Here is a 23,936-nt window from a genome sequence, read left to right as displayed (position 1 = left end):
CCCTGCAAGAGTAGGTCAGGCCTTGATATTTCAATCACACGCCTCTCTTCAGTGGCAGTTCCTTTATCTTCCTAACCCTTCCTCCTTTTTTCTTCACTCGGCAGCGGGGACGATTATGTAGCTCTCAGTCTTGGACTTGTCCTGTGATGGTTAATGTCTGTGTCCCTGGACTGACCATCCTGGTAGAGAGTGAGGGCACCAAGGAGGTCTGGACCCCAAGTTCCATCTCGCCATCATTAGGGGCATGCCCCAAGGCCCCTCTGTATATAAACAAGTGTCAGTGTCTTCCCGTCTCACATTTGGACAGACCCCCAAGGCCGCCCTGCCTTTAGGAGAGCCCCCCATTTTGTAATTGTTGGCAGTGTCCCATTCCTGTTGAAAAAAGGCTGGCTATCCCTTCTCCCCCAGCAGACAGGGCCCAGACATGCATCCCCTGCTCGCTATTCACAGGATCCTGTGTGTATGAAAGTCAAAAGAGGCACCATGGAGGAAATTACAAATAAAGCTACTCTGCATTTCTGGAGAAGGACCGCTGGTTTTAGATACAGATGGGCTGGAATTGAGTTTCTCGTGCATTTTGTGATTTTGTACAAGGAGCTCGTATCCAGGAAGCTGCTTCAGTGGAAGCTCATGTTCCTGCCTTGGGGCTGTTTGCTCCAGCCAGGCAGTCCAGCAAGGGCTTTGGAAGAACAAGACCATACATGGTGGGAATTAGAGACCCAAACCCATGCTAAGATGAGTCCATGGTTAAACATTCTCATGGAGGGACCCTGTGTTCACCCAAAACCCAAGCAAGGAGGGTCAAGCTTACACATATACACATCCCTCCAGGGTGAGCCTGGCTCCTGGAGAATGCCCTGCCTTATGTAGAGGCTCTCGTTTTCTGCTTCCTGGTGCCCTAAGACCATTAATGCCCTAAGACCATTAATACCCAAAGCGCCTTGTGACCCGGAAGAGCAAATTCCTGGGCAGCCTGGTGTCAGCTTGCTCATTCCACTAAATCTTAGCTGCTTCATGTTTAATCCCAGAGGATTTCCTTTACTTTCATGCAGCTTCAGCTGTGCCTTTAAAAGGATGTTTTTAAATATTAGTCATCATTTCCTGGGTCAGGAAGATCTCTTGGAGAAGGAAATGGCAACCCACTCCAGTACTCTTGCCTGGAAAATCCCATGGACAGAGGAGCCTGGTGGGCTGTAGTCCATGGGGTCGCAGTCAGACATGACTGAGCGGCTCTTTCCACACTCCCATCATTTCCATGAGCACTGGAGGTTTTCACGTCCATCATTTTCCCCAAAATTCAAGTCTCCTAGTGAGCTTAAATGCTGGCTTTTCCACTAATAGCTGGGTGCCCTTCAGCAAATTACTTTGTCTCTTCAGGCCTTATTTGTAAAATGGGGAAGGTAATAGGGAAGACTCACGAGACAGAGCCTTGTGCATGCTAATACAGCCCATAGAAAAAGGACGATGACACTGAGGCTTTAATCTCACCTGCCTTATCCACTGCTCCACCAGGCACCACCCCTCATGGTAAACTGGCAACTCAAAATATCTTAAGCCCAACCTGTTTTGATGGCTCTTTTTGCTGCAAGATACTGATGGTCGCTGATATTTGCGATCCACGGGTGCAGTCCCAGTGCCATGGAAACAGTCATCTGGTTGGAGCTGTTTCTTTTGGAGAATATGTATTCAAGATGCTGCTTCACCTGAAAGGTAACATTTTCAGGTGTAAGAGAAACCTTCAAGTAATTCTCTCATACTATGAATGCACAGTCATCTCTCATCAGAAAACGAATTAAACCTCAACCCAACAAATCTGAGTATTTTGGGCTTTGCCTGAGGTCTTCCGGAGGGCTGGCCTGGAGTGAGCAGGCGCTCCAGGATTGGGGGGTGAGCGGGGGGCTTCATCCAATGAGAGCAACACTGGGTCTCACTCCCCTTCCTCCCCTAGATTCTCCAAGCCCAGCCCCGCCCCAACCTATCCTCAGCACAATGTCTGTTAGCATCTGATTATTTGGAATTTTGTTAGTTATGAAACATAATACAAGTATAACTTCATCTGATGACTGATTGCCCTCTTTGGACTTATCAGTACCTTCATGACTATTTGGGGAACACATTACTTTGCCAACAAAGTTCCGTCTAGTCAAGGTTATGGTTTTTCCAGTAGTCATGTATGAATGTGAGAGTTGGACTGTGAAGAAAGCTGAGTGCCGAAGAATTGATGCTTTTGAACTGTGGTGTTGGAGAAGACTCTTGAGAGTCCCTTGAACTGCAAGGAGATCCAACCAATCCATTCTAAAGGAGATCAGTCCTGGGTGTTCTTTGGAAGGAACGATGCTGAAGCTGAAACTCCAGTACTTTGGCCACCTCATATGAAGAGTTGACTCATTGGAAAAAACTCTGATGCTGGGAGGGATTGGGGGCAGGAGGAGAAGGGGACGACAGAGGATGAGATGGCTGGATGGCATCACTGACTCGATGGAGGTGGGTTTGGGTGAACTGCGGGAGTTGGTGATGGACAGGGAGGCCTGGCGTGCTGCAATTCACGGGGTCACAAGAGTCGGACATGACTGAGCAACTGAACTGAACTGAGTTGATGCATTTGGAAGTTTCCCAGAAGTGAAAGCAGTTCTGAGCTAAGCTGTGAAGGAGCCTTGTCATCAGTGTCCTTCGCTTCCCTTGGCTCTGTTAGCTGCTACTAGGGAAATCCTCCGAGAGTAACTTCAGACTCTGAAATAGTCCTTCCAGGGAACTCCCAGGGGTCCGGGGGTTGGGACTCGAAGCTCTCACTGCTGAGCGCCCGGGTTCAATCTCTGGTCAGGGAACTGAGATCCCACAGGCCATGTGACACGGCAAAAACAAAACAGAACAAAAAAATCCTTCCACTCTTGGCTTCAGCAGATGTCAGTGGACACCTGTCACGTGGCAGGAACCGTTCTGGGTGCTGGGTCAGCACCTAGCTGGTCACAGCTGTGAGCAAAAGAAGGATGGCCCTGCCCTCCTGGAATCTATATGTTGTAGAAAGAGGGACAGTAAGTCCACAAAGAGGGAGTGGGGGAGGAGGAAAGAGGGAGGAGGGGGAGGGAGGAGGGGAGGGAGGAGGGGAGGGAGGAGGGGAGGGAGGAGGGGAGGGAGCGAGTGTGTGGATGCAATCAGCAATAAAAGGGACACGACATGGGGACAGAAAGGGATGGGATGAGGTGTTTCCTGAGAGCATTTATTCAGAGTCTACTTTCCATTAAACTTGAGCGAACTGACACTTGGTGGATAATTCAGACACTGAACTCCCGCCAGACAGCGTTGTCATTAAAATGGCTGCATTCAGAGAGTGGATTTCAGACAACGCGGACAAACTGATGACCGCGGCTGCAGATTTCTCCAGCTCAATCCAGCCGCAGGCAGTTAGCTGCTCCATCTGGATGGAAAACCAATCTTGCCTTCATGTCTACCATTTAATCTTAAAATTTCCCGTCACTCCAACTACAAATGGCCGCTTATCTGACTACTGTAACTGCATATAACTGAGCAGAGATTTTCACCAAAAAAAATTTCTATCAGTTTCTTGACATTTGTTCCAGTCCCTCTTCTATTGGAAAAAAGAATGATACTTCAGTGCTAACAACTGAACTGCCCCCTACACTGTGGTGCACAGCACTCAGGCGCAGCACAGAACTAGGCACGCGGTTACCTGGGTCTCCACCACAGACATATCCATGTGAGGGACTAGACGGATGGAGAATTTTCCTATGACTCGGCCAGGAATGACTGTTTTGGCTCCAGGCTCATGAAACGCACCCTCTATCCCATGGATAGAAAGAGATGGGTACCTCCATAGGTGCATTAGAAGTTCCTCCTATGAGATAAAATTATTTATTACAGAGAAAAATGTTTCATTAAAACCCAGTTGAGTGGTATCGCTTGTGTCATCAGTTTCTGTACGTCTGTGACACCGCTCATGACAAGCTAATTATCACCTCCTTACTGAGACGGGTCTGGACGACGGTACAAGTGGACTTCCCCAAGGACCCGAGACCTGCCCGAGCCGCTTCCGCCGACCACAGCCCCTCATCACACCAGCTCTGAAGTTTGCAGTTAAAACTGGGATTCAATTATAAATTTCTGTCCCCAGGCATTCCAGTGATAACTTGTGTGCTAAATGCATTTTGTTTTCCAGAAAAGCCATCAAAGAAATCTGCAGACGTTTAAGCCAGTGGCCCCCAGAGAGCCAGTCTGAGCGAACAGATACACTTCATGATAATAAACTCCCCACTTCTGTTCAGGGTCCCTCCCTCCCCTGGAGGTTCCTCCCCAGGAACCAGCCAGAGTGACCCATCACTGGAGGGGCAAGGGGCAAGCAGGTTTTTGTTTCTTAAAAGGAGGAGGAGAAGCAGAAGGGAAAACAAAGAAAACTAAATTGGCCAGTGTGTGCATGCTTAGTCACTTCAATCGTGTCTGACTCTTTGTGACCCTACAGCTACTCTGTCTGTGGGATTCTCCAGGCAAGAATACTGGAGTGCATTGCCATGCCCTCCTCCAGGGGATCTTCCCAATCCAGGGATAGAACCTATGTCTCTTATCTCTCCTGCACTGGCAGGCAGGTTCTTTACCACTAGCACCACCTTGGAAGCCCAGATTTGCCAGTAGCCAATGCTTTTGGCTCTGGGCTTATTTACTACACTGAGGCAGTGATGGAGAATTTACAGATTAAACCCTAAAGCTCTAGTTTTGTATTTTTTAAATAAATTTTAAAAAAGAACAATTAGGGATCTTGGAACTGAAATAATCTCAGCCTATCTCAACCTCTAAATAGACAGGAGGCTCAACTCACTGGCTGAGGCTGGCATGGGGTTGAGTCTCATAAACCGACTGGAAACACATGGCCGTGAGTCAGGCCACCCAAGGCCCATGCCGGATGGACCCCAGGAAAAGGGCTGGCTGATCTTGACCCTGGGACGGGACCCTGAAAGGGAAACCTGCCCTCATGAGCGTGTGCTCCCGGCTCTGAGATGTGCAGAAGAGCAGCTCACGGCACACCAGGCGCTGGGAAAGCACGGGTTCTCAGCATTCCTCTTTCAGATTACCCGTCGAGGCGCGACCTACCTTGGTGTCAAACAGGAACTTCTTAACCTGGCTGCTGTTCCGGTACTCCTCCATGTCCAGGTCGATGGCCTCGTACACCCTCTTCTCCTCTTCTGTAACAGGAGCCACATGCCCATAGATCCCAGGGACCAGGATGCGGCCAGATGCGTCCACCAGGCTGCCTATGAGAGACACACAGGGGTGGAAGCAGGGGGCAGTTGCAGGTGTGTGGGGTCCTAGCCCTGGAGAGGAGCCTTGGGATGGACATGATCGTTTCTGGCCTGTTAATCTGCTTCACCAAAGCCCCATAGCTCATAAGGTAAAAACTGTAATGCAGGTACCATTAAAGAACAAATATTCATTATAAAGAAGAAATTAAAGACCATATTTTATAATATACATTCATTATAAACAAATACAACCATAACTGCTCTTCAGGGATGTACTTGTAGATGCTGTGTGCTTATCTGCCCCCCTAGGGTCCTGAGTTATGAATTCCCCTCATTTAGCCCAATAGGGAATATCATATATCAAATAAATGATGCAAACTCATTAGTAAAATTCAAGTCAAAAATAAATTGGGCACCAACAGACTAGGACTGGCTGTAACTGATTTACAATCTGCCTCTGTCACCCCTTGTTCCTTGGAAGAAAAGCTATGACCAATCTAGGCAGCATATTAAAAAGCAGAGACATTACTTTGCCAACAAAGGTCCATCTAGTTAAAAGCTATGGTTTTTCCAGTGGTCATGTATGGGTGTGAGAGTTGGACAATAAAGAATCTGAGCACCGAAGAACTGATGCTTTTGAACTGTGGTGTTGGGGAAGACTCTTGAGAGTCCCTTGGACTGCAAGGATATCCAACCAGTCCATCCTAAATGAGATCAGTCCTGAATATTCATTGGAAGGACTGATGCTGAAGCTGAAACTCCAATGCTTTGGCCACCTGATGAGAAGAACTGACTCATTGGAAAAGACCCTGATGTTAGGAAAGATTGAAGGTGGGAGGAGAAGGGGACGACAAAGGATGAGATGGTTGGATGACATCACCGACTCAATGGACATGAGTTTGAGTAAGCTCCAGGAGTTGGTGAGGGACAGGGAAGCCTGGCGTGCTGCAGTCCATGGGGTCACCAAGAGTTGAACACAACTGAGTGACTGAACTGAACTGAACTTCTGTCACCTCAATGAAAACAACACAAAACTTTTAAAAGCCCCACCAGTGACACAGTCACTGAGCCTTTAACATCACTGAACCTAAACTTCCGCCGCCCGGCTCATCTTTGAGGACAGAGGTGAATGGCAGACAGACCTGCTGGCAACCCAGCTGGAAAGACACAGGTAGGGAACCAGTGGTGGGACCACCTGGGCCAGCCTGTGGGGCCAGCTGAGGGGGGCGGCACAGTCAGTGGTGAGAACGGACACGTGTGTCTGAAACGCCAAGGGCAGCAGAGGCCATGGTGCCCATTTATCTGGTGCGGCCAGACCTCACCCCTGAGTGGGGCAGGGGTGATTCAAACAGACATCTGAGACCTGAGGCTGTGATCCGAGCAGCTCACCACTTCCTCCAGCAGAAATGCCCCGGGGGCCAGTCCTGTAAATCTGTTTTCTCAGGATGGAAGTGGCCTTCCCCATGCCGGCTGGGGGGAGTGAGTATCTGATTTGTTTCAAAAACAAAGTGAAAACATGTGCTTTTCATCCTGTTCACGACCCTGGTGGGACTTTTCCTAGTAGACACTATGCCCTGGCAGGGCTGAATGGAATTCCATGTCTGGGTGAAACCACAGTCTACCAGGATGCGGTGAGGCAATAGTGCCTGGGGCGGGTGGAGGGGACCTCTAAATGCAGTCCCAAAGATGTAGGGATGCCACGCATTCTGTGCGGGGAGGCAGCAGAGGATGAGTCTGGTAAAACAGAGATTATTTTATCTCCCCCTACCCTGCAAAACAAAAATATTAAGTTGTATGCTATCTGAATTCTTCTGGAAACAATTTAAACACTTTAAAGAAAAATGGCTAGATGTTTTCTGTCTGAAGCCATCAAGCATGGAAAATACTGTCCAAGAGTTATATTGCAGGAAAACTAGAAGGCCTTAAAAAATAGGTGATAGATAGATAGGCAGACAGAAGAGCGAGCACAGACAATAGATGGATCTCACTGTTTCACTGGGTAATGAAGGAGCAGGATGCAGTAGAATAAAGTGACACTGAAGACCAGGGGGCGACCGCCCAGCAGGGCTGCCAGAGGGCTGGTGGTTCCCTGGTGGAGGCCCCAGGCCACCGGGATGTGAGCGTGCAGGGCTGAGGTAGCACCGTGTCAAGGTGCGAAAAGGAGGGGTCTTTGCTAATTGATCCCAAGAGAGGGTGCATGCGTGCTAGGTGGCTTCAGTCCTGTCCAACTCTTTGTGACCCCATGGACTTGTAGCCCTCCAGGCTCCTCTGTCCATGGGACTCTCCAGGCAAGAATACTGTAATGCTTTCTGGCAATTTGCCCAAAGTGGCTTGTTGTGAAATTTGTACAAAGTCAATCTTTATCCAGGTGAGAAGGATCCAGATGTTGTGGGGTCTGAAGCTTGTCTAACCTGAGAACCTCGCTTTAAAAAAAGAAGCAAATTATGACTTGAATTGATGCTTTTGAACTGTGATGTTGGATAAGACTCTTGAGAGTCCCTTGGACTGAAAGGAGATCAAACCAGTCAATCCTAAAGGAAATCAACCCTGAATTTTTGCTGAAAGGACTGATGCTGAAGTTGAAGCTCCAATACTTTTGCTACCTGATGTGAAAAACTGACTCATTTGAAAAGACCCTGATCCTGGGAAAGATTGAAGGTCAAGGTAGAAGGGGACAACAGAGAATGAGATGGTTGGATAGCATTACTGACTCAAGGGACATGAGTTTGAACAAACTCTGGGAGATAGTGAAGGACTGGGAAGCCTGACATCCTGCAGCCCATGGGGTCACGAACAGCTGGACATGACTGAGCGACTGAACAACAAGAAGTTATTATAGCACATGTAGAGTCCCTACCAGGACTGTGCAAGCCACCCTACAGATGTAGCTTCCTTCAGCTCCACGATCCACCTGAATGCTGGGCTGCCCAGGTGTAGGTGAGAGCTACAGGTGAGTCAGGTGGGTGAGCTGGCTCCCTGGACACAGACACAGACACACACACACACATACACACTATTCACGCACACACACAATTACATTCACCTGCATCCACCAGGCCCACCACCGGAGACGTTAGGGAGGAGGGGTGGGGGGCAGCGAGCAGACTTGTTAGGGGAAACACTGACTGGAACCGCCCACCTGGCCAGGCACCATAGCAACCATCTGCATGAGTTGTTTTATGACAGGAGGTGCTGGTAACAAATGCGGAATTAGCAAGCCACCACCAACCAGAAGAATTACAGGAAAGGTCAAAAGGAGATGCCACTCATTCTACCAACCCCCCAGGATCCTCCTCGCTGGCATCCACCTTGGCTGAGTGATGCCTGTGCCACCAGAAAGGACCCTGAGTCAGACTGATTGGCCAGAGACCACCCAGAAACTAATCCCATCACCATAAAACCCAGGATGGCGAGCCACATGGCAGAGCAGTCCTCCTGAGTCCCTTACCCTGCCGCGGTCCACCCGGGGTTCCCTTCCCAGTGAATTCTCTTGCTTTGTCAGCATGTGTGTCTCCTCAGACAATTCATTTCCAAGTGTTAGACAAGAGCCACTCTTGGGCCCTGGAAGGGCTCCCCATTGCTGCAACAGACTCACTGGTGTCCCTGAGCCACGTGGGGTCCTGGGGACCCACAGGACAGAAGCCAAGAGGTGTGGGTAGAATGGGCACTGGCTCTGGATGCTTTTCCAGAAGGGTCTGTCCACCACTGTCCCCGGGGACGGCCAGATGTGTTGTAACACCCAGTAAATGAAAGGGTAGATTGAGAGAGGGTTTCAATCCATGGAAATAAATAACATGGACTTAATAAGCCTCAGGAGTTTTAGGTTTTCCTCCGAAAGTGAAAGTTGATCAGTCATGTCCGGCTCTTTGCTACCCCATGGACTATACAGTCCATTGAATTCTTCAGGCCAGAATACTGGAGTGTGTAGCCTTTCCCTTCTCCAGAGGATCTTCCCAACCCAGGGATCAAACCCAGGTCTTCTGAATTGCAGGAGGATTCTTTACCAGCTGAGCCACAAGGGAAGCCTAAGAATACTGGAGTAGGTAGCCTATCCTTTCTCCAGCGGACTTTCCCAACCCAGGAATCAAACTGGGGTCTCCTGCATTGCAGGCGGATTCTTTACCAGCTGAGCCATCAGGGAAGCCCTAGGTTTTCCTCTGCTCCGCCCTGGCTGGTCTGAAACCGAGCAGAAGAGGGCTGAGTCCAACAGAACCACATTAGCAGATTCCTTGAGGCTTAAAAAGTGAAAAAGGACGTTACCAAGAAGAGCGACCAGATCCGCCATGGGTTCGTTGAGGATCCCACCAAAGGTCCCCGAGTGGAAATCTTGATCCCGGCATTTCACCTGCAAGACAGGCAAAGGGAAAGCAGCTGCTCCCTCCACGGCCGCTCGACGACAGCCCTCCCCTGGCGCCAGACCCGCCCAGGCGGCCCTCAGGACTCAGGTGGGTCAGCTGACACCCCCGCCGTGTTTCTCTCACACGACTGGGGGCTTCATGCCCCACTGGCTCCCCTGAAACTGGTGTTGGCCCCCAGCCTCACCTCCAGCAGTGCCGGGTCGCAGGCTACCAGCCCCCCGGCCCGCAGCGGAGCTGTCTCCCTCTTGTTTCACCCCGTCTCTTACTCAGCCCTCCTTTCAGAGAAATTCTCCAAGAAACTTCCTTCTGCTCTTGCCCACAGGACAGGTCTCCTTGTCTCTTCTAATAATTGCTTTCCCGTCTGCTCACCCCAATGTGACCCTGGAGCCTCCTTCCTCTGCACATGGCGTGAGACCCAAAGGGCTCCTTCACGGGCTCCACGGGCTCAGCACTCATCCCTCGAGGTCTGACCTTGGACCCACCCACAAGACCTAAAGCTTCTGTCTCTTTGGTACTCAAAACTTCGGCGTGCTCCCAGCTGCTGAACTGGAGGAGGTCTGGAAGGGAATATCTTCTACAGACACCTTCCACAGCTGCCATTTCCAGGAGGGCTGTGGACCTGTGACTCCATCCCCTTCACATGACCTTGGCCTTCTCCTGTGCACACAGTGTCCAACCAGCTCCCAATTTCTAATGAGTTTGGGGTTTTGTTGTTGTTGTTTTAATTGTTTTCAGCTCCTTCCCTCTCAGCCTTCCTGCCCGGCTGGCCCTGCCCTGCCCTGCCATCTCATGGCACTGCCAGATGAATCCTTCACTTACTCACTTAAGCCCTCTGCCTCCTCAGGCAGCAATGCTAACAAAGCACTTGGGTTGGTAGTGCTCCTCTGGGACCCCACGCTCTTATCCCTCCTTCTGGCCCCAGCATCTCTCCTGCATCCCCCTGGCCACAAACCCCTCTGCCTCTTCACTCCAGAAACAGGCACAAAGCACATGCATTCACTACTGGGAGGCTTCATGGACTCCCCCAATCCCAAGACCCCGTGATCCCCCTACACCAGGTCAAGCACCCAGGTCAGCATCTGCTCCGTCCTCCCACCAGGATCCCAGTGTGGAAACCCCCACCTCCCTCACAGCCACGGTCAGCAGGTACCTCCACGGTGAAGTAGCTGTTCCCCCGCGTCCCGTAGATGAGCGCTGGCTTCCTCCGGCTAATCCACAGGTTGTCCGAAATCACAATGCAGTCCACACTCGAGAAGAACCCAGACTTTTCTTTCTGGACAAGTTCCTCCAGGGCTAGAGACCCAGACTCCTCCATCCCTTCGATGAGGAATTTGATGTTCACCGGGAGGTCCTGCATTAATGATGGGGTAAATCATGCTGCAGGAAAGAGTGGACCTCTTGCCCTTCACCTTTTGAAAACCCAGGATGTGTTTGGGTGTAACATAAATACACTGCACTGTTATACACATTCCCACAAGCCTGTTTACAATGAAGCAGTTTTAACTCAGGTTGTGAGCGAGCCAAGGTAATGGTCAATGAGGCAGGAAACTCATGTTGGTGACCATGGATCCGGGAAGGGCGTTTCTAAAAAGGCCATGTCCACAACACAGGGTTCCGCTCAGCCCCGCAGAGGGGCCCTACCCTTCCTCTCCCCAAGAGGACTTTTTCCAGAAAGGTTACTCCATTCCAAGTCTCTTTTCTGTCCTCATAATTCTGAGCATGATAAATGAGAGCTCTTTCCTTTGAAAGGCTGTCTAATGTTTAAGCCTCGGGATAATTTTTATTTCAAGTATCTGTTATTTTTCAGCTATGAGCTCAATCTGCCTTTTAACTTATTCAAAGGCTTTGATCTCACAGCAAAATGGAACTTGAGGTTTTCTCTAGTTAATATTAGGGCACCTTTAAAATTTTTACAATGTGCCTTTCCCCCATTTGGTTTTGATCTTTTTGCATCTTTATAATGTATAACTTCATATCTTTGAGAGGCACGTGGAGAGGAGAGGTCAATGACTTTTCCTGGAACGCGAGGTGAAATGGGGGCGGTAGGGGTTGAAAAGTGATTCAATGCAGATGAGGCAGCACAAACATACTAATTAGTTCTAATGAGTGAGACCGACTCACCCCAGATGAACAAAGGCAGGATGAGTGGGGGATTATGCATGAGAAAGTAAGTGACCTTGGGTCACTCAGTTGGTTAAGGGGATTTGGGGATAAAGATTCGCTCAGTGCATTCCCTGAATATATTTTAGGTGTCTTAGGAAGTCAAGCTAAAGTTCTGAAATTTTAATATTTGAAAGCTCTTTATTAACATTTAACTAGAAAACAATTGCTAAGGAGCAGTTGAAAAGCCTTGGAATTTTCTGGCAAAATGCGATTAATAAAATACAAGCCAGTAGCTATTAAGTGTCAGAGAAGGATGTGAGATCAGCAGCCAGGGCTCTCTGCTCTGTCCCTTGACGCCCATGGGACCGGGGACTAGCCATGTCACCTCTCGAGTGACAGCTGCTTCTCTATGTGAGGCGGGTATTAATACTTGCCCTGCCTCTTGGTAAAATGAGCCAGAGAGGTTATGTACATGTAAGTGTGCTGAACAAGACAGGAAGGGGATGGGAGGGAACCAGGAAGCAAGAAGCCAGTGCTCATAAAGGGCCTGGTATTGGCGGGTACTAGAGGAAACTTTATACATGTAACTGCACTTAATACACTCAACAAGCCTGGAGGTAGAAATGATCAATCTTAGATCACAGATGAGGAAAGTGAAGCTTGGAGAGATGAACTGATTTGTCTAAGGGCCATGAGGACTTCATACGTTTTGTTTGTGATTATGTAAGTTTCAGAACTGAAATTTAAAAACCAAAGTAGCTTTTTACCTTCATACAGGCAGGGTGAATGGAGGATTATATATTATGTATGCAGTGCTTTCCAGGTGGCACTAGTGGTAAAGAGCACTCCTGCCAATGCAGGAGACATAAAAGACTTGGGTTCAATCCCTGGGCCAGGAAGATGCCCTGGAGGAGGGCACGGCAACCCACTTCAGTATTCTTGCCTGGAGAATCCCATGGACAGAGGAGCCTGGAGGGCTACAGTCCCAAGAGTCAGACACGGCTGAAGTAACTTAGCACACATGCATAGAAACTTATAAATACTGTTTTCCTCTTCTTAAAGAAGAAGAACAGAAAAAGAGAGGAGGAAATTGGTGAGGAAGGAAGGAAAGAGAAAGAGACTAAGAAAGTAGAGAGAGAATTGAAGAGAGAGAAAGAAACCAAGGGCTTATTTAGAGGAGCACATGAACAACAGGTCAACAGGGCCCGGCCAGAAAAATGTCCTGATTCATTAAGCTTGTCTTCCTCAGTGAGATAAAGTAGTCAAGTGGAGAGCACTTAAACCTCTTCTGCTTCTTCTCATGAGAGAGTCTCTGGCATCTGATGAAATCACTTCCAGCAAAAAACAGAAGCAAAGCCAGGGCCTGCTCAATGGACAGGATTTGGGAGAAGCAGCATCAAGGATCTCAGCCTTGGGTATGGCTGGGCTGCACTTGCCTTGTGTTTCTCTTGTAGACACAGTGCCCAGAGATGGACCCCCACACCCCAGTACCCCCCAGATAGGACAGCCCACCATCGCCATAGCCATTGTCATCACCATCACCATCATCTCCATCCTCATCAGCACCATCACCATCACCATCAGCACCATCACCATCATCTCCATCACCAACACCATCATTACTGTCGTCATCAACATCACCATCATTTCCATCACCATCACCATCATCACCATCACCGCCATCACCATCATCACCATCGTCTCCATCACTATCACCACCATCACCATCATCTCCATCACCAACACCATCATTACTGTCGTCATCAACATCACCATCATCTCCATCACCATCACCATCATCTCCATCACCATCACCATCATCTCATCACTATCATCACCATCACCATCATCTCCATCACCATCACCACCATCACCATCATCACCATCACCGCCATCACCATCATCACCATTGTCTCCATCACTATCACCACCATCACCATCACCATCATCTCCATCACCATCACCATCATCTCCATCACCAACACCATCACCATCATCTCCATCACCATCACCATCATCTCCATCACTATCATCACCATCACAATCATCTCCATCACCATCACCATCATCACCATCACCGCCATTACCATCATCACCATCGTCTCCATCACTATCACCACCATCACCATCACCATCATCTCCATCACCACCATCACCATCACCATCATCTCCATCACCAACACCACCATCACCATCATCTCCATCACCATCACCATCATTACTGTCGTCATCACCATCACCATCATCTCCATCACCATCACCACCATCACCATCACCATCATCTCCATCACCATCACCATCATCTCCATCACTATCATCACCATCACCATCATCTCCATCACCATCATCACCATCACCACCATCACCATCATCACCATCGTCTCCATCACTATCATCACCATCACCATCATCACCATCACCATCACCGCCATCACCATCACCATCATCTCCATCACCATCACCATCATCACCATCACCGCCATCACCATCATCACCATCGTCTCCATCACTATCACCACCATCACCATCACCTCCATCACCAACACCATCATTACTGTCGTCATCAACATCACCATCATTTCCATCACCATCACCATCACCACCATCACCGCCATCACCATCATCACCATCGTCTCCATCACTATCACCACCATCACCATCATCTCCATCACCATCACCACCATCACCATCATCACCATCACCGCCATCACCATCATCACCATCGTCTCCATCACTATCACCACCATCACCATCACCATCATCTCCATCACCATCACCATCATCTCCATCACCACCATCACCATCACCATCATCTCCATCACCAACACCACCATCACCATCATCTCCATCACCAACACCATCATTACTGTCGTCATCAACATCACCATCATCTCCATCACCATCACCATCATCTCATCACTATCAAAACCATCACCATCATCTCCATCACCATCACCACCATCACCATCACCATCATCTCCATCACCAACACCACCATCACCATCATCTCCATCACCAACACCATCATTACTGTCGTCATCACCATCACCATCATCTCCATCACCATCACCATCATCTCATCACTATCAAAACCATCACCATCATCTCCATCACCATCACCACCATCACCATCATCGCCATCACCATCATCACCATCGTCTCCATCACTATCACCACCATCACCATCACCATCATCTCCATCACCATCACCATCATCTCCATCACCACCATCACCATCACCATCATCTCCATCACCAACACCACCATCACCATCATCTCCATCACCATCACCATCATTACTGTCGTCATCAACATCACCATCATCTCCATCACCATCACCATCATCTCCAACACTATCATCACCATCACCATCATCTCCATCACCATCACCGCCATCACCATCATCACCATCGTCTCCATCACTGTCACCACCATCACCATCACCATCATCTCCATCACCATCACCATCATTACTGTCGTCATCGACATCACCATCATCTCCATCACCATCACCATCATCTCCATCACCATCACCATCATCTCCATCACCACCATCACCATCACCATCATCTCCATCACCAACACCACCATCACCATCATCTCCATCACCATCACCATCATTACTGTCGTCATCAACATCACCATCATCTCCATCACCATCACCATCATCTCCATCACTATCATCACCATCACCATCACCATCACCGCCATCACCATCATCACCATCGTCTCCATCACTATCACCACCATCACCATCACCATCATCTCCATCACCATCACCATCATCTCCATCACCACCATCACCATCACCATCATTACTGTCGTCATCAACATCACCATCATCTCCATCACCATCACCATCATCTCCAACACTATCATCACCATCACCATCATCTCCATCACCATCACCGCCATCACCATCATAACCATCGTCTCCATCACTGTCACCACCATCACCATCACCATCATCTCCATCACCATCACCACCATCACCATCATCTCCATCACCATCACCATCATCTCCATCACCATCACCATCATCTCCATCACCATCACCATCACCGTCACTGTCGTCACCATCCTCACTCCCAAGTGCAGCCAGCACCTACCTCGTCCAGGGCCTTGAACGCGCTCACCGCGTTGATCCATGCTAAAACTGGTCCTTTGTTGTCTGTTGTTCCTCGGCCATAAAGTTTTCCTTTAAAAGTGGGGGAAGAATTTTCAGAAAAGCACAGATGCCTCTGCCAGGTTGAGTGAATCAAAAACAAAAGTGGATTTGCAGAAAATTGTTTGAATCGGGTTCTCTCTTTTTCTAGGCAGCAGTCTTGATCTGAACTCACAAAGTATGATTTCTTATATACAAATAGTATGCTAGTCAACAAATGTAAGCTAATTGAAAATATACAGAGCCCTTTGGCCTTAATAGTAGTTAGCTATTTTTATCCAAATTCATTGAAAAAGGCCCAAAGATTTGTTGCAAAATATCAGGTAACACAGCGTTTCACTCCGAGATTTTACAATTAGCAGGGAAAAGAAAAAGGGTGCACAGGTGTCTCCATTAATCTTTCTTCTTCTTGTCTTTATAAAGCATAATTACATTTGATGTTTTTTAAAAAGAAAATATGTGAAACCCAAGAACTCCCATCCTGGGGACTTAATTCACCTAGGGGCACAAAAGCTCATAGTTTCTTTCACAAATGAAAGAAAATCAGCTTCATTGAACCAACTGGCGAACCATGAGGGCTGCATTCTGTCCAATCCTCACAACCACAGGTAAAACCTGGAACCTGAGGCAGAGCTGCATCTCAAAGCCTCAAGCTCTGGGAGCGATCCTTTGCCACTGACCGTCCACCTCCGTCAGCGTGTATGGGTCCGTGAGCCACCCGTCCTCCTGTCTGGCAGGCTGCACATCCAAGTGGCCGTAGAAGCACACGGTGGGCTTCTTGGGGTCACTGCCCAGTTCAGCCAGGAGGATGGGAGGTATTGGGAGGGTCTGACCATCAGACAGCTGCAGAAGGAAAAGGGATAATGTTTAAAAAACAAAACTATTTAGTTCTTCCAGAAGTCTGTTTCTACCCCCTGGTCCTTGGAGAGCCACATCATCCTTATCTGACTCTTAAGAGGGTACCACAAGACACTTCTAATGAAACCATGAGAAGTCAAGTCCTTCCTCAGATACACACTGGCAAAGAGTAAACTTAATTGAACATGCTTTTCCATATGAGAGCTTTCCCAGTGGCTCGGCTGTAAAAGAATCAGCCTGCAATTTTGCAGATGTAGGAGATACAGGTGTAATCCCTGGGTTGGGAAGATCCCCCAGAGGAGGAAATGCCAACCCACTTCAGTATTCATGCCTGGAGAATCCCATGGACAGAGGAGCCTGGCGGGCTACAGTCCATGGGGTCACAAAGAGTCGGGCATGACCTGAGTGACTGAGGACACTCTTCAGTCTGAACTCGGACTCCACCAGCTCCAAGCAGGCGGACACAGTCCTGGAGACTAGTCTTTGCACACACGTCAGCGCTGAAGCAGGGGACACTGGGAGGTTCGAGTAAAGGTCCATATGCCCCCGTGTGTGTGTGTGTGTGTGTGTGAGAGAGAGAGTGTGTGTGTGTGAGTGTGTGAGACTGTGTGTGAGTGTGTGTGAGACTGTGTGTGTGTGTGCGTGACTGTGTGTGAGAGTATGTGTGTGTGTGTGTGAGTACGTGTGTGTGTGGTGAGTGTGTGTGTCTCTGTGCCCGTCATGTCCCACTCTTTGTGACTTCATGGACTATAGCCCACCAGGCTCCCCTGTCCTCCAGACAAGGACACAGGAGCGGGTCGCCATGCCCTCCTCCAGGGATCTGCCCCCGAGGGGCAGCAGTGAACCTTGATTCTGAGAGGTCGGGTCCTTTAAGGGGGCATTTGCGCTTAAGGGAGAGGGCCCTTGGGAGAAACGCAAAACACGTGAAGGATGTGAACAGCACAGGTGAGGGGCTTTGACGCGCCCGCTTCACCTGCCGCATCTCCCCCTCGGTCTGGCAGGACAGGAGACTGAGACTGGAGACGACGGGGCGTGCGGGGGAACCGAGGAGCCCAGGGAAGCCCCATCCTGCCCCAGGAAGGGGAGCCTGGCGGAGGCGGGAGGCGGGGAGGAGGGGGCACCAGCACCTGCTGAAAGCCTGCGTCCACCGAGGCCACGCGGGCTCCCAGGCCCCGGAGCCGGTCTGCGGCCAGGCCCGCCATCCGAAGCAGCTCTCGTCGCAGGCAGGGCACTGGCTGCACCGAGTCGCTCTCGACGGCCACCCACTCCTTCAGCATCTGGGAGCAAAGGCGACAGGTGGTTAGCGTGGGGGGGGTCATTATGTCTGCTCCCCTGGGGCACGCCTCGCAGGACCCCGGGGCCCCTCTTCTGACCTGGAGACCCAACTGGAGGTGAGAACAGGAGCCCAGGGGAAGGACGGATGGGGGCGCCTGCCTCTAAAGCCCGGACCTGGGCCCCCCCAGGCCTCAGCCCCCACGGAAGGGCCGTCCCCATCACCCAGCAGACATCTGAACTGAGAGCCTCTGGCCACCCGCTCGAGGACTTGGCTTCCCACGAACGCCCCTTGTGGGTCACTGATTCACCTCTCTCTTCTCTCCCCGCTATGAATTCCAGCCTATACTGGACAACACCCCAGTAAAGTTGTGAAAACCCAACAGGTATTTTCATCAAGTAAACACGCCCCCACGAGGAAAGAGTCCATGAAGGCCCAGCTATGGGCCAGCAGCCTGGAGATTTTAGTGCTTTAGTATGAACACGGGGGGTTCAGTCTGTTTGCACAATAATATTCCTGACATGGGCTGGTTGGGCCAATGAGCAGACGCTGACCATGCATCACGTGCCAGACACAGTGTTGGGAGCTCAGAGTATTCCTGGTGGTGGAGGCAGGTGGGGTGTGCTGGGGTGAGGGGCGGGGGTAGGAGAGGCAGCAGGAGAGGGGTGTGCCAGGTGGGACGGTGGGTACAGTGCCTCCCAACCCCCATGGCTTTCTGCTCCCCAGGCCTCCCTCTCCCCCTTGGTCCCTGCTCGCCATGTCTCCCTGCCACACACATGCCCACACCATGTGCAGATGGCCACGTGTCAGGATGAAGCAGAGAATCGTAAAGGAGGCAGTAAAGTACATAGTCCACGTGGGCTACCAAACAGACAGCCTTGCCATGAGCTTGGCAGGACTCTGTCTGGACTTACAGCTGCTGTAGCAGCTGGTGATGTAACGGGGACATTTCTGGCAAGTTTGTGGGTGGAGAGGACCTTGGCGAGGGACCCTTTGAAGGGGAGGGGAGGATGGGCCATCTGATGATGGTCCGGGGTAAACATGGACTTACAGGAGCTTGCTGGTCATCCCTGAATGGACATACCTAGACCAGATGTGCTGGGAATGCCCCCTTTTAGAAGGAATGGCCAGGAGGGATCTCTTACCTAAATCTAACCCACATTGACTATTTTAATTCAATGAGGACCCACATGCATTTTAAATGGCATTAAGCTGTCAGAAAAAGAATGAGACGGTTATATAGCATCACTGACTCAATGGACATGAACTTGAGCAAGCTCCCAGAGATAGTGGAGGACAGGGAAGCCTGGCAGGCTATACAGGTCATGGGGTCACAAAGAATCGGACACGACCTAGTGACTGAACAGCAAGTTGTCAGGAAAAAAGAAAAAATAATCCACATCTCCCAGCTTCCCAAAGTGCACTTTCTATGTGTTTGATGCATGTCTGGTCTCTTACCTGCACAAATTCATCTTGATGGAGGTCAATGTACTGGAAGACTTTCTCCAGCGGCCCAGGGGGTGGGGTGGATGGGGAGAACATGCCTCTGACCAGCAGCAGCAGGAAAGCAAGGAGAGACTCCGCCTGCGAGTGGGCGACAGCGAGGGACCATTTAAATTAAGGACCAGGTTTAGGACTTTCCATCTCTCAAATATGTCAATAAAGTTAATGTTATCTGACACAGCTGCTCTCCGTCTTTTGAACTGAAATAACACAAGGGAGTAGAACAGGAGATGTATTTTTTGCTACATCTTTTGACAAACACTTCCTTTGCAATGCTAGAGAATTTTAATAAGACAGAAACCGAGTTAACAAACTTGTCTTTAAGCAACGTTCTGTTCTTTTCCTGATACAATCTTTGCTATGGGTTCTGGGGCTTCCTGCAGGTGGCGCTAGAGGTAAAGAAGCTGCCTGCCGATGCAGAAGACGTAAGAGACACCCAAGGGGTTTGATCCTGGGATCGGGAAGATCCCCTGGAGGAGGGCATGGCAACCCACTCCAGAATTCTTGCCTGGAGAATCCCACGGACAGAGGAGCCTGGCGGGCTGCAGTCCGAGGGGTGGCAAAGAGTCGGATAGTTGTCTGACTCTTCAGTTGTCTGAAGTAACAGCACACACAGGTGGGGTCACTTCCTGTAAAGTTAAATCAGTTTCCTAACATCCCAGGTGTCAAGGGCAGTGTCAAGGGCAGTGTTTATAAGACAGAAAGGTGTGAGTTAATGATATTTATTTAAAAATGAAACAGCAACAAAATTACTTTGGGTAATCACCAAAGAAATCTTTGGTAACCTTTCACTTTACTAGAAAGAATATTTTGTAAGGACTGACTAAAATCCTGTGCAGTGTTGTAGGGCCTCGTGCCATCCACTCCTGGGGTCAGAATACTCTAAGAAGAAGCTTTACAAGATTTGATCTGATAAATAACATGGCAGGACTGGCAAGCATGTAGACACTGCGGGCTGCGGTCTCCGCCTGGGAGCCCCTGACCCACGGTTTTGCAGCCCGGTCTCTTCCTTCCTTTGTCTAAGACCCCATTACCTCCCCCTGCCCCACCTGTGAGCCCCTTCTGGTCTTCCTTCTGCCCCCACAGAAGATTTCAGGCTAGCGGCACAGCAGGAAAAAAACAGGTCCAGAACTGAGTAGAGCTTCCAGGTTGAAAACTAAGCTAATTATCTTCCTCCTCTTCCTTCTGGATTGGTTCTGTACCATTTTGAAATAGATTTTATTTTTCAGAAACATCTTAGGTTCAGGCTGCTTCTCCCGTTGGCCTCTGATTCCAGGCACCCACAGAGCAAAGGTGAGGACTTGAGTCTAGAAGATAAAGAATTACTGCTGCAGCTGCTGCTAAGTTGCTTCAGCCGTGTCTGACTCTGTGCAACCCCATAGACGGCAGCCCACCAGGCTCCCCCGTCCCTGGGATTCTCCAGGCAAGAACACTGGAGTGGGTTGCCGTTTCTTTCTCCAATGCATGAAAGTGAAAAGTGAAAGTGAAGTTGCTCAGTCGTGTCCAACTTTTAGGGAACTACTACAACTCAATAATAAAAGACAAATTAACCTAATTTTTTAAATGGGCAAAATATTTGACTACATACTTCTCCAAAGAGAACACACAAACGGCCCACTAGCTCGTGAAAAGATGCTCGACGTCATTGCCACCAGGGGAACTCAGATCTAACCACAATGAGGCAACAAGTCACACCACTCAGGATGGTTAAAACTGACAAGTCAGATGACCACAAGGGCTGGCAAGGGTGTGGATAAACCGGAAACCTCCTGCATGGCTGGTGGGGATGTAAGATGGCACAAGTGCGTTGGGAACTAGTCTGGCTTCAGTGGTTCAACAGAGCCACCACCATACGGCCCAGCAGTTCCACTCGGCATACTTAGGCGTACACCCAAGACGGATGAAAACACATGTCCACTTGAAAACTTGTACGTGTTCACTGCAGCATTGTTTGTACTGGTCACAGGTGGAGACAAAAACCCAAATGACCAGCAATGAATGACTGTACAGACAACATATGGTAAAGACACACAATGGACTATTACTCAGCCATGAGACAAATGAGGTTTTGACATGTGCTACAATATGCGTGAACCGGAAGAAACAAAAGGCTACACTTTTTGTCCAATTACGTGAAATGTCCAGAATAGGTAAATAAGGAGACAAGAGTAGGTTGGTGGTGGCCTAGGGCTGGGAGGACTGGGGGTGGAGGTGGGATGGGGAAAGGGGCTATGCCTGCTCATGAGCTGGGGGATCTTCTCCAGTGATGAGAATGCTCTGAAGTTGACGGTGACAGTGACTGCTAAGTCGCTTCAGTCGTGTCCGACTCTGTGCGACCCCATAGACGGCAGCCCACCAGGCTCCCCCAGTCCCTGGGATTCTCCAGGCAAGAACACTGGAGTGGGTTGCCATTTCCTTCTCCAGTGAGAGTGACTGATCAATTCTGAATTGACTGAAGACCACTGAGTGCACACTGTGAGTGGGCAGACCGCGAGGAAAATGAGTCATATTGCCATACAGTTGTCATCAAGACAATAATCATAAATATAAGCACCCTGCCACAACAGAAATGCGTTACTGAGTATGAGAAATGTGTACAGAGGAAGCCGCGGAGAGGGTCCAATGGGTGTTGCGGCGAGCTGCGCTTCTCCGTGGGCGGACGGTGCCGCTGAGTCGCGGCCTCGCCTCCTCCGCTCCCAGCTCACCCGACAGGAGCGAGTGTCCCGGGGGCTCGGGGTCCCGCGTCGGGGGCGGGCAGAGCCTGGAGCCGGGGCTGCGGGGACCCGCCGCGGCGGGACGGCGAGGACGCGCAGGACGCCAGCTTTTACAGCTGAGCCATCTAAATGAACTGCTGAACTGTTATTTTTATTTTTCATCCAATTTCCATTACAAAAAAATTATCTGTTGCTCCTCTCCAGTGAAATGTGAAAGGAAAATCTGAAAAGGAAAAGAAAGCCACGGGAGAGGACGGAACACCTCGGTGGTGACGCCCAGAGCACTTGCAGGGGAGGGGCGCCGAGGACTGGCTTGCTCCCCAGACTGCGTCCTTCGCGCAGCGCCTGCACCGCGCCGTACCCTCATGGGGCGTGTTTTCCTGTCGTCTGCCTTTTCCATTTCCGTCTGCCTCCCCTCTCCATTCGCTAGCAGGCCCGCGGAGGCCGGCTCTGGGCGCTCATCCTGCCTTTAGGACCCCGGGTGGATCTCTCCTCCTGAGCCTCGTGTCATAGTCATGCTTGACCTGAACCAGTCACTCACAAAACCCTGGGCCTGAGAGAGGGCACTCCTGGCCTGGCCTTGGCAGGAAGGAGTCGCTGGAGAGGAGAAGGTGCGGGCGGGGGTCCGGGAGCAGAGCCAGATGCCCAAGTCATAGTGTCCTCCCGGTGGGGCCGGCCCTGGGCTGCTCTGGAGGCTCCTGGGAACTCCAGTGGGGTGTTCTGAGATGGCACCTGGAGTTCCCGGTGCCCCTGGGCTGCGTCCATTTAAAGGTAAGGACTTCCGACTTCTTGAAGTACCAGCCACACCTCTGCGGTGACCATCCTCCACCCATCAACCGAGCTTCACTTCCTCAAAGCCTCACCCTACAATGGACACAGGCCTGTGGGGTCTCTCTGCTCTCGCCTGCCTCCAGTCAACAACTGGGGAGAAAGTTAGATGAGCTGTGTGCTTAGCAGACAGTGGCCTTGGAATGCCCCTGGGCTGCCTCAACCAACGACGCTTCTCTATCTCCTGCCAGGAAAACAGCAGGCATTTCACGAGGAGGCTGGGTTGTCCTTAGCTTCTCGTGCTGAGCGGCATGAAGAATAGAAAATGAAAGCATTCTTGCCTCCCACCCCACACAGCCGGGGACCAAGAGTGGCTCCCCCATGTACACACGACGGCCCATCAGACAAGCCCTTTTCTGCCCGTAAGCAACTTTAGTGCCAGGGTCCACCTGGATGCCCAGAATGCTACTTACCAAGGCTTTCAGGGCCCCACGTGATGTCTTACAGCTATCGCTCTACCTGTGTCAGCTTTGATGAACTTTATGATATAGAAAAAATTAGCCTAGTTTAATCTCATGATGAGAGGATTAAAAAATAAAAATTCCAAACCAAAAAAGCCAGCTTTGCTGGATTCTGTTCATTCCCCTGTGAGCTCTGAACTGAGCCAAGGACTCCTGCAGAGATGAGCCAGTTCAGCAAGCCCGTGAGGGCGGGGCTTTCAGGAGGCAGCCTGGGCATGGCCCTGGGCCAAGGAGCAGTTTCAAGGAGCCGGCCTCCCCAGGAAGCCCCAGGAACCACCAGTTTCTCCTCCTTCTCATGGGCTCAGATGGGTGAGCCTCACCCCAGAGGAGAGCTTGCTGTTGGTATTCAGTCGCTCAGTCGCGTCTGGCTCTTTGCGACCCCATGGACTGCAGCATGCCAGGCTTCCCTGTCCTTCACTGTATC

The 23,936-nt window shown here is 50.2% G+C and overlaps 1 protein-coding gene across 1 annotated transcript in view; it reads right to left on the bottom strand.

Annotated features, from left to right (window-relative positions):
* The window catches only part of CNDP1 (carnosine dipeptidase 1), a 29,363-nt gene extending 5,634 nt beyond the window's left edge, over nucleotides 1-23,729 (bottom strand). The window contains exons 1-11 of the mRNA XM_044934611.1: nucleotides 23,601-23,729; nucleotides 23,465-23,506; nucleotides 19,465-19,590; nucleotides 17,861-18,010; nucleotides 16,556-16,718; nucleotides 15,820-15,908; nucleotides 10,758-10,958; nucleotides 9,510-9,594; nucleotides 5,101-5,261; nucleotides 3,689-3,853; nucleotides 1,562-1,703 (exon numbers count right to left, since the gene is read on the bottom strand). Of these exons, the coding sequence (XP_044790546.1) occupies nucleotides 1,562-1,703; nucleotides 3,689-3,853; nucleotides 5,101-5,261; nucleotides 9,510-9,594; nucleotides 10,758-10,958; nucleotides 15,820-15,908; nucleotides 16,556-16,718; nucleotides 17,861-18,010; nucleotides 19,465-19,590; nucleotides 23,465-23,506; nucleotides 23,601-23,729 (1,453 nt within the window). The remainder of the gene's footprint in view (nucleotides 1-1,561; nucleotides 1,704-3,688; nucleotides 3,854-5,100; nucleotides 5,262-9,509; nucleotides 9,595-10,757; nucleotides 10,959-15,819; nucleotides 15,909-16,555; nucleotides 16,719-17,860; nucleotides 18,011-19,464; nucleotides 19,591-23,464; nucleotides 23,507-23,600) is intronic.
* Nucleotides 23,730-23,936: the final 207 nt, after the last annotated feature.

This window comes from Bubalus bubalis, chromosome 22 (genome assembly GCF_019923935.1).
Source record: "Bubalus bubalis isolate 160015118507 breed Murrah chromosome 22, NDDB_SH_1, whole genome shotgun sequence".
Classification (NCBI taxonomy): Eukaryota; Metazoa; Chordata; class Mammalia; order Artiodactyla; family Bovidae; genus Bubalus; species Bubalus bubalis.
Note: the sequence above shows the minus strand (reverse complement) of the source record. Positions and strands in the feature narration are given on the sequence as shown.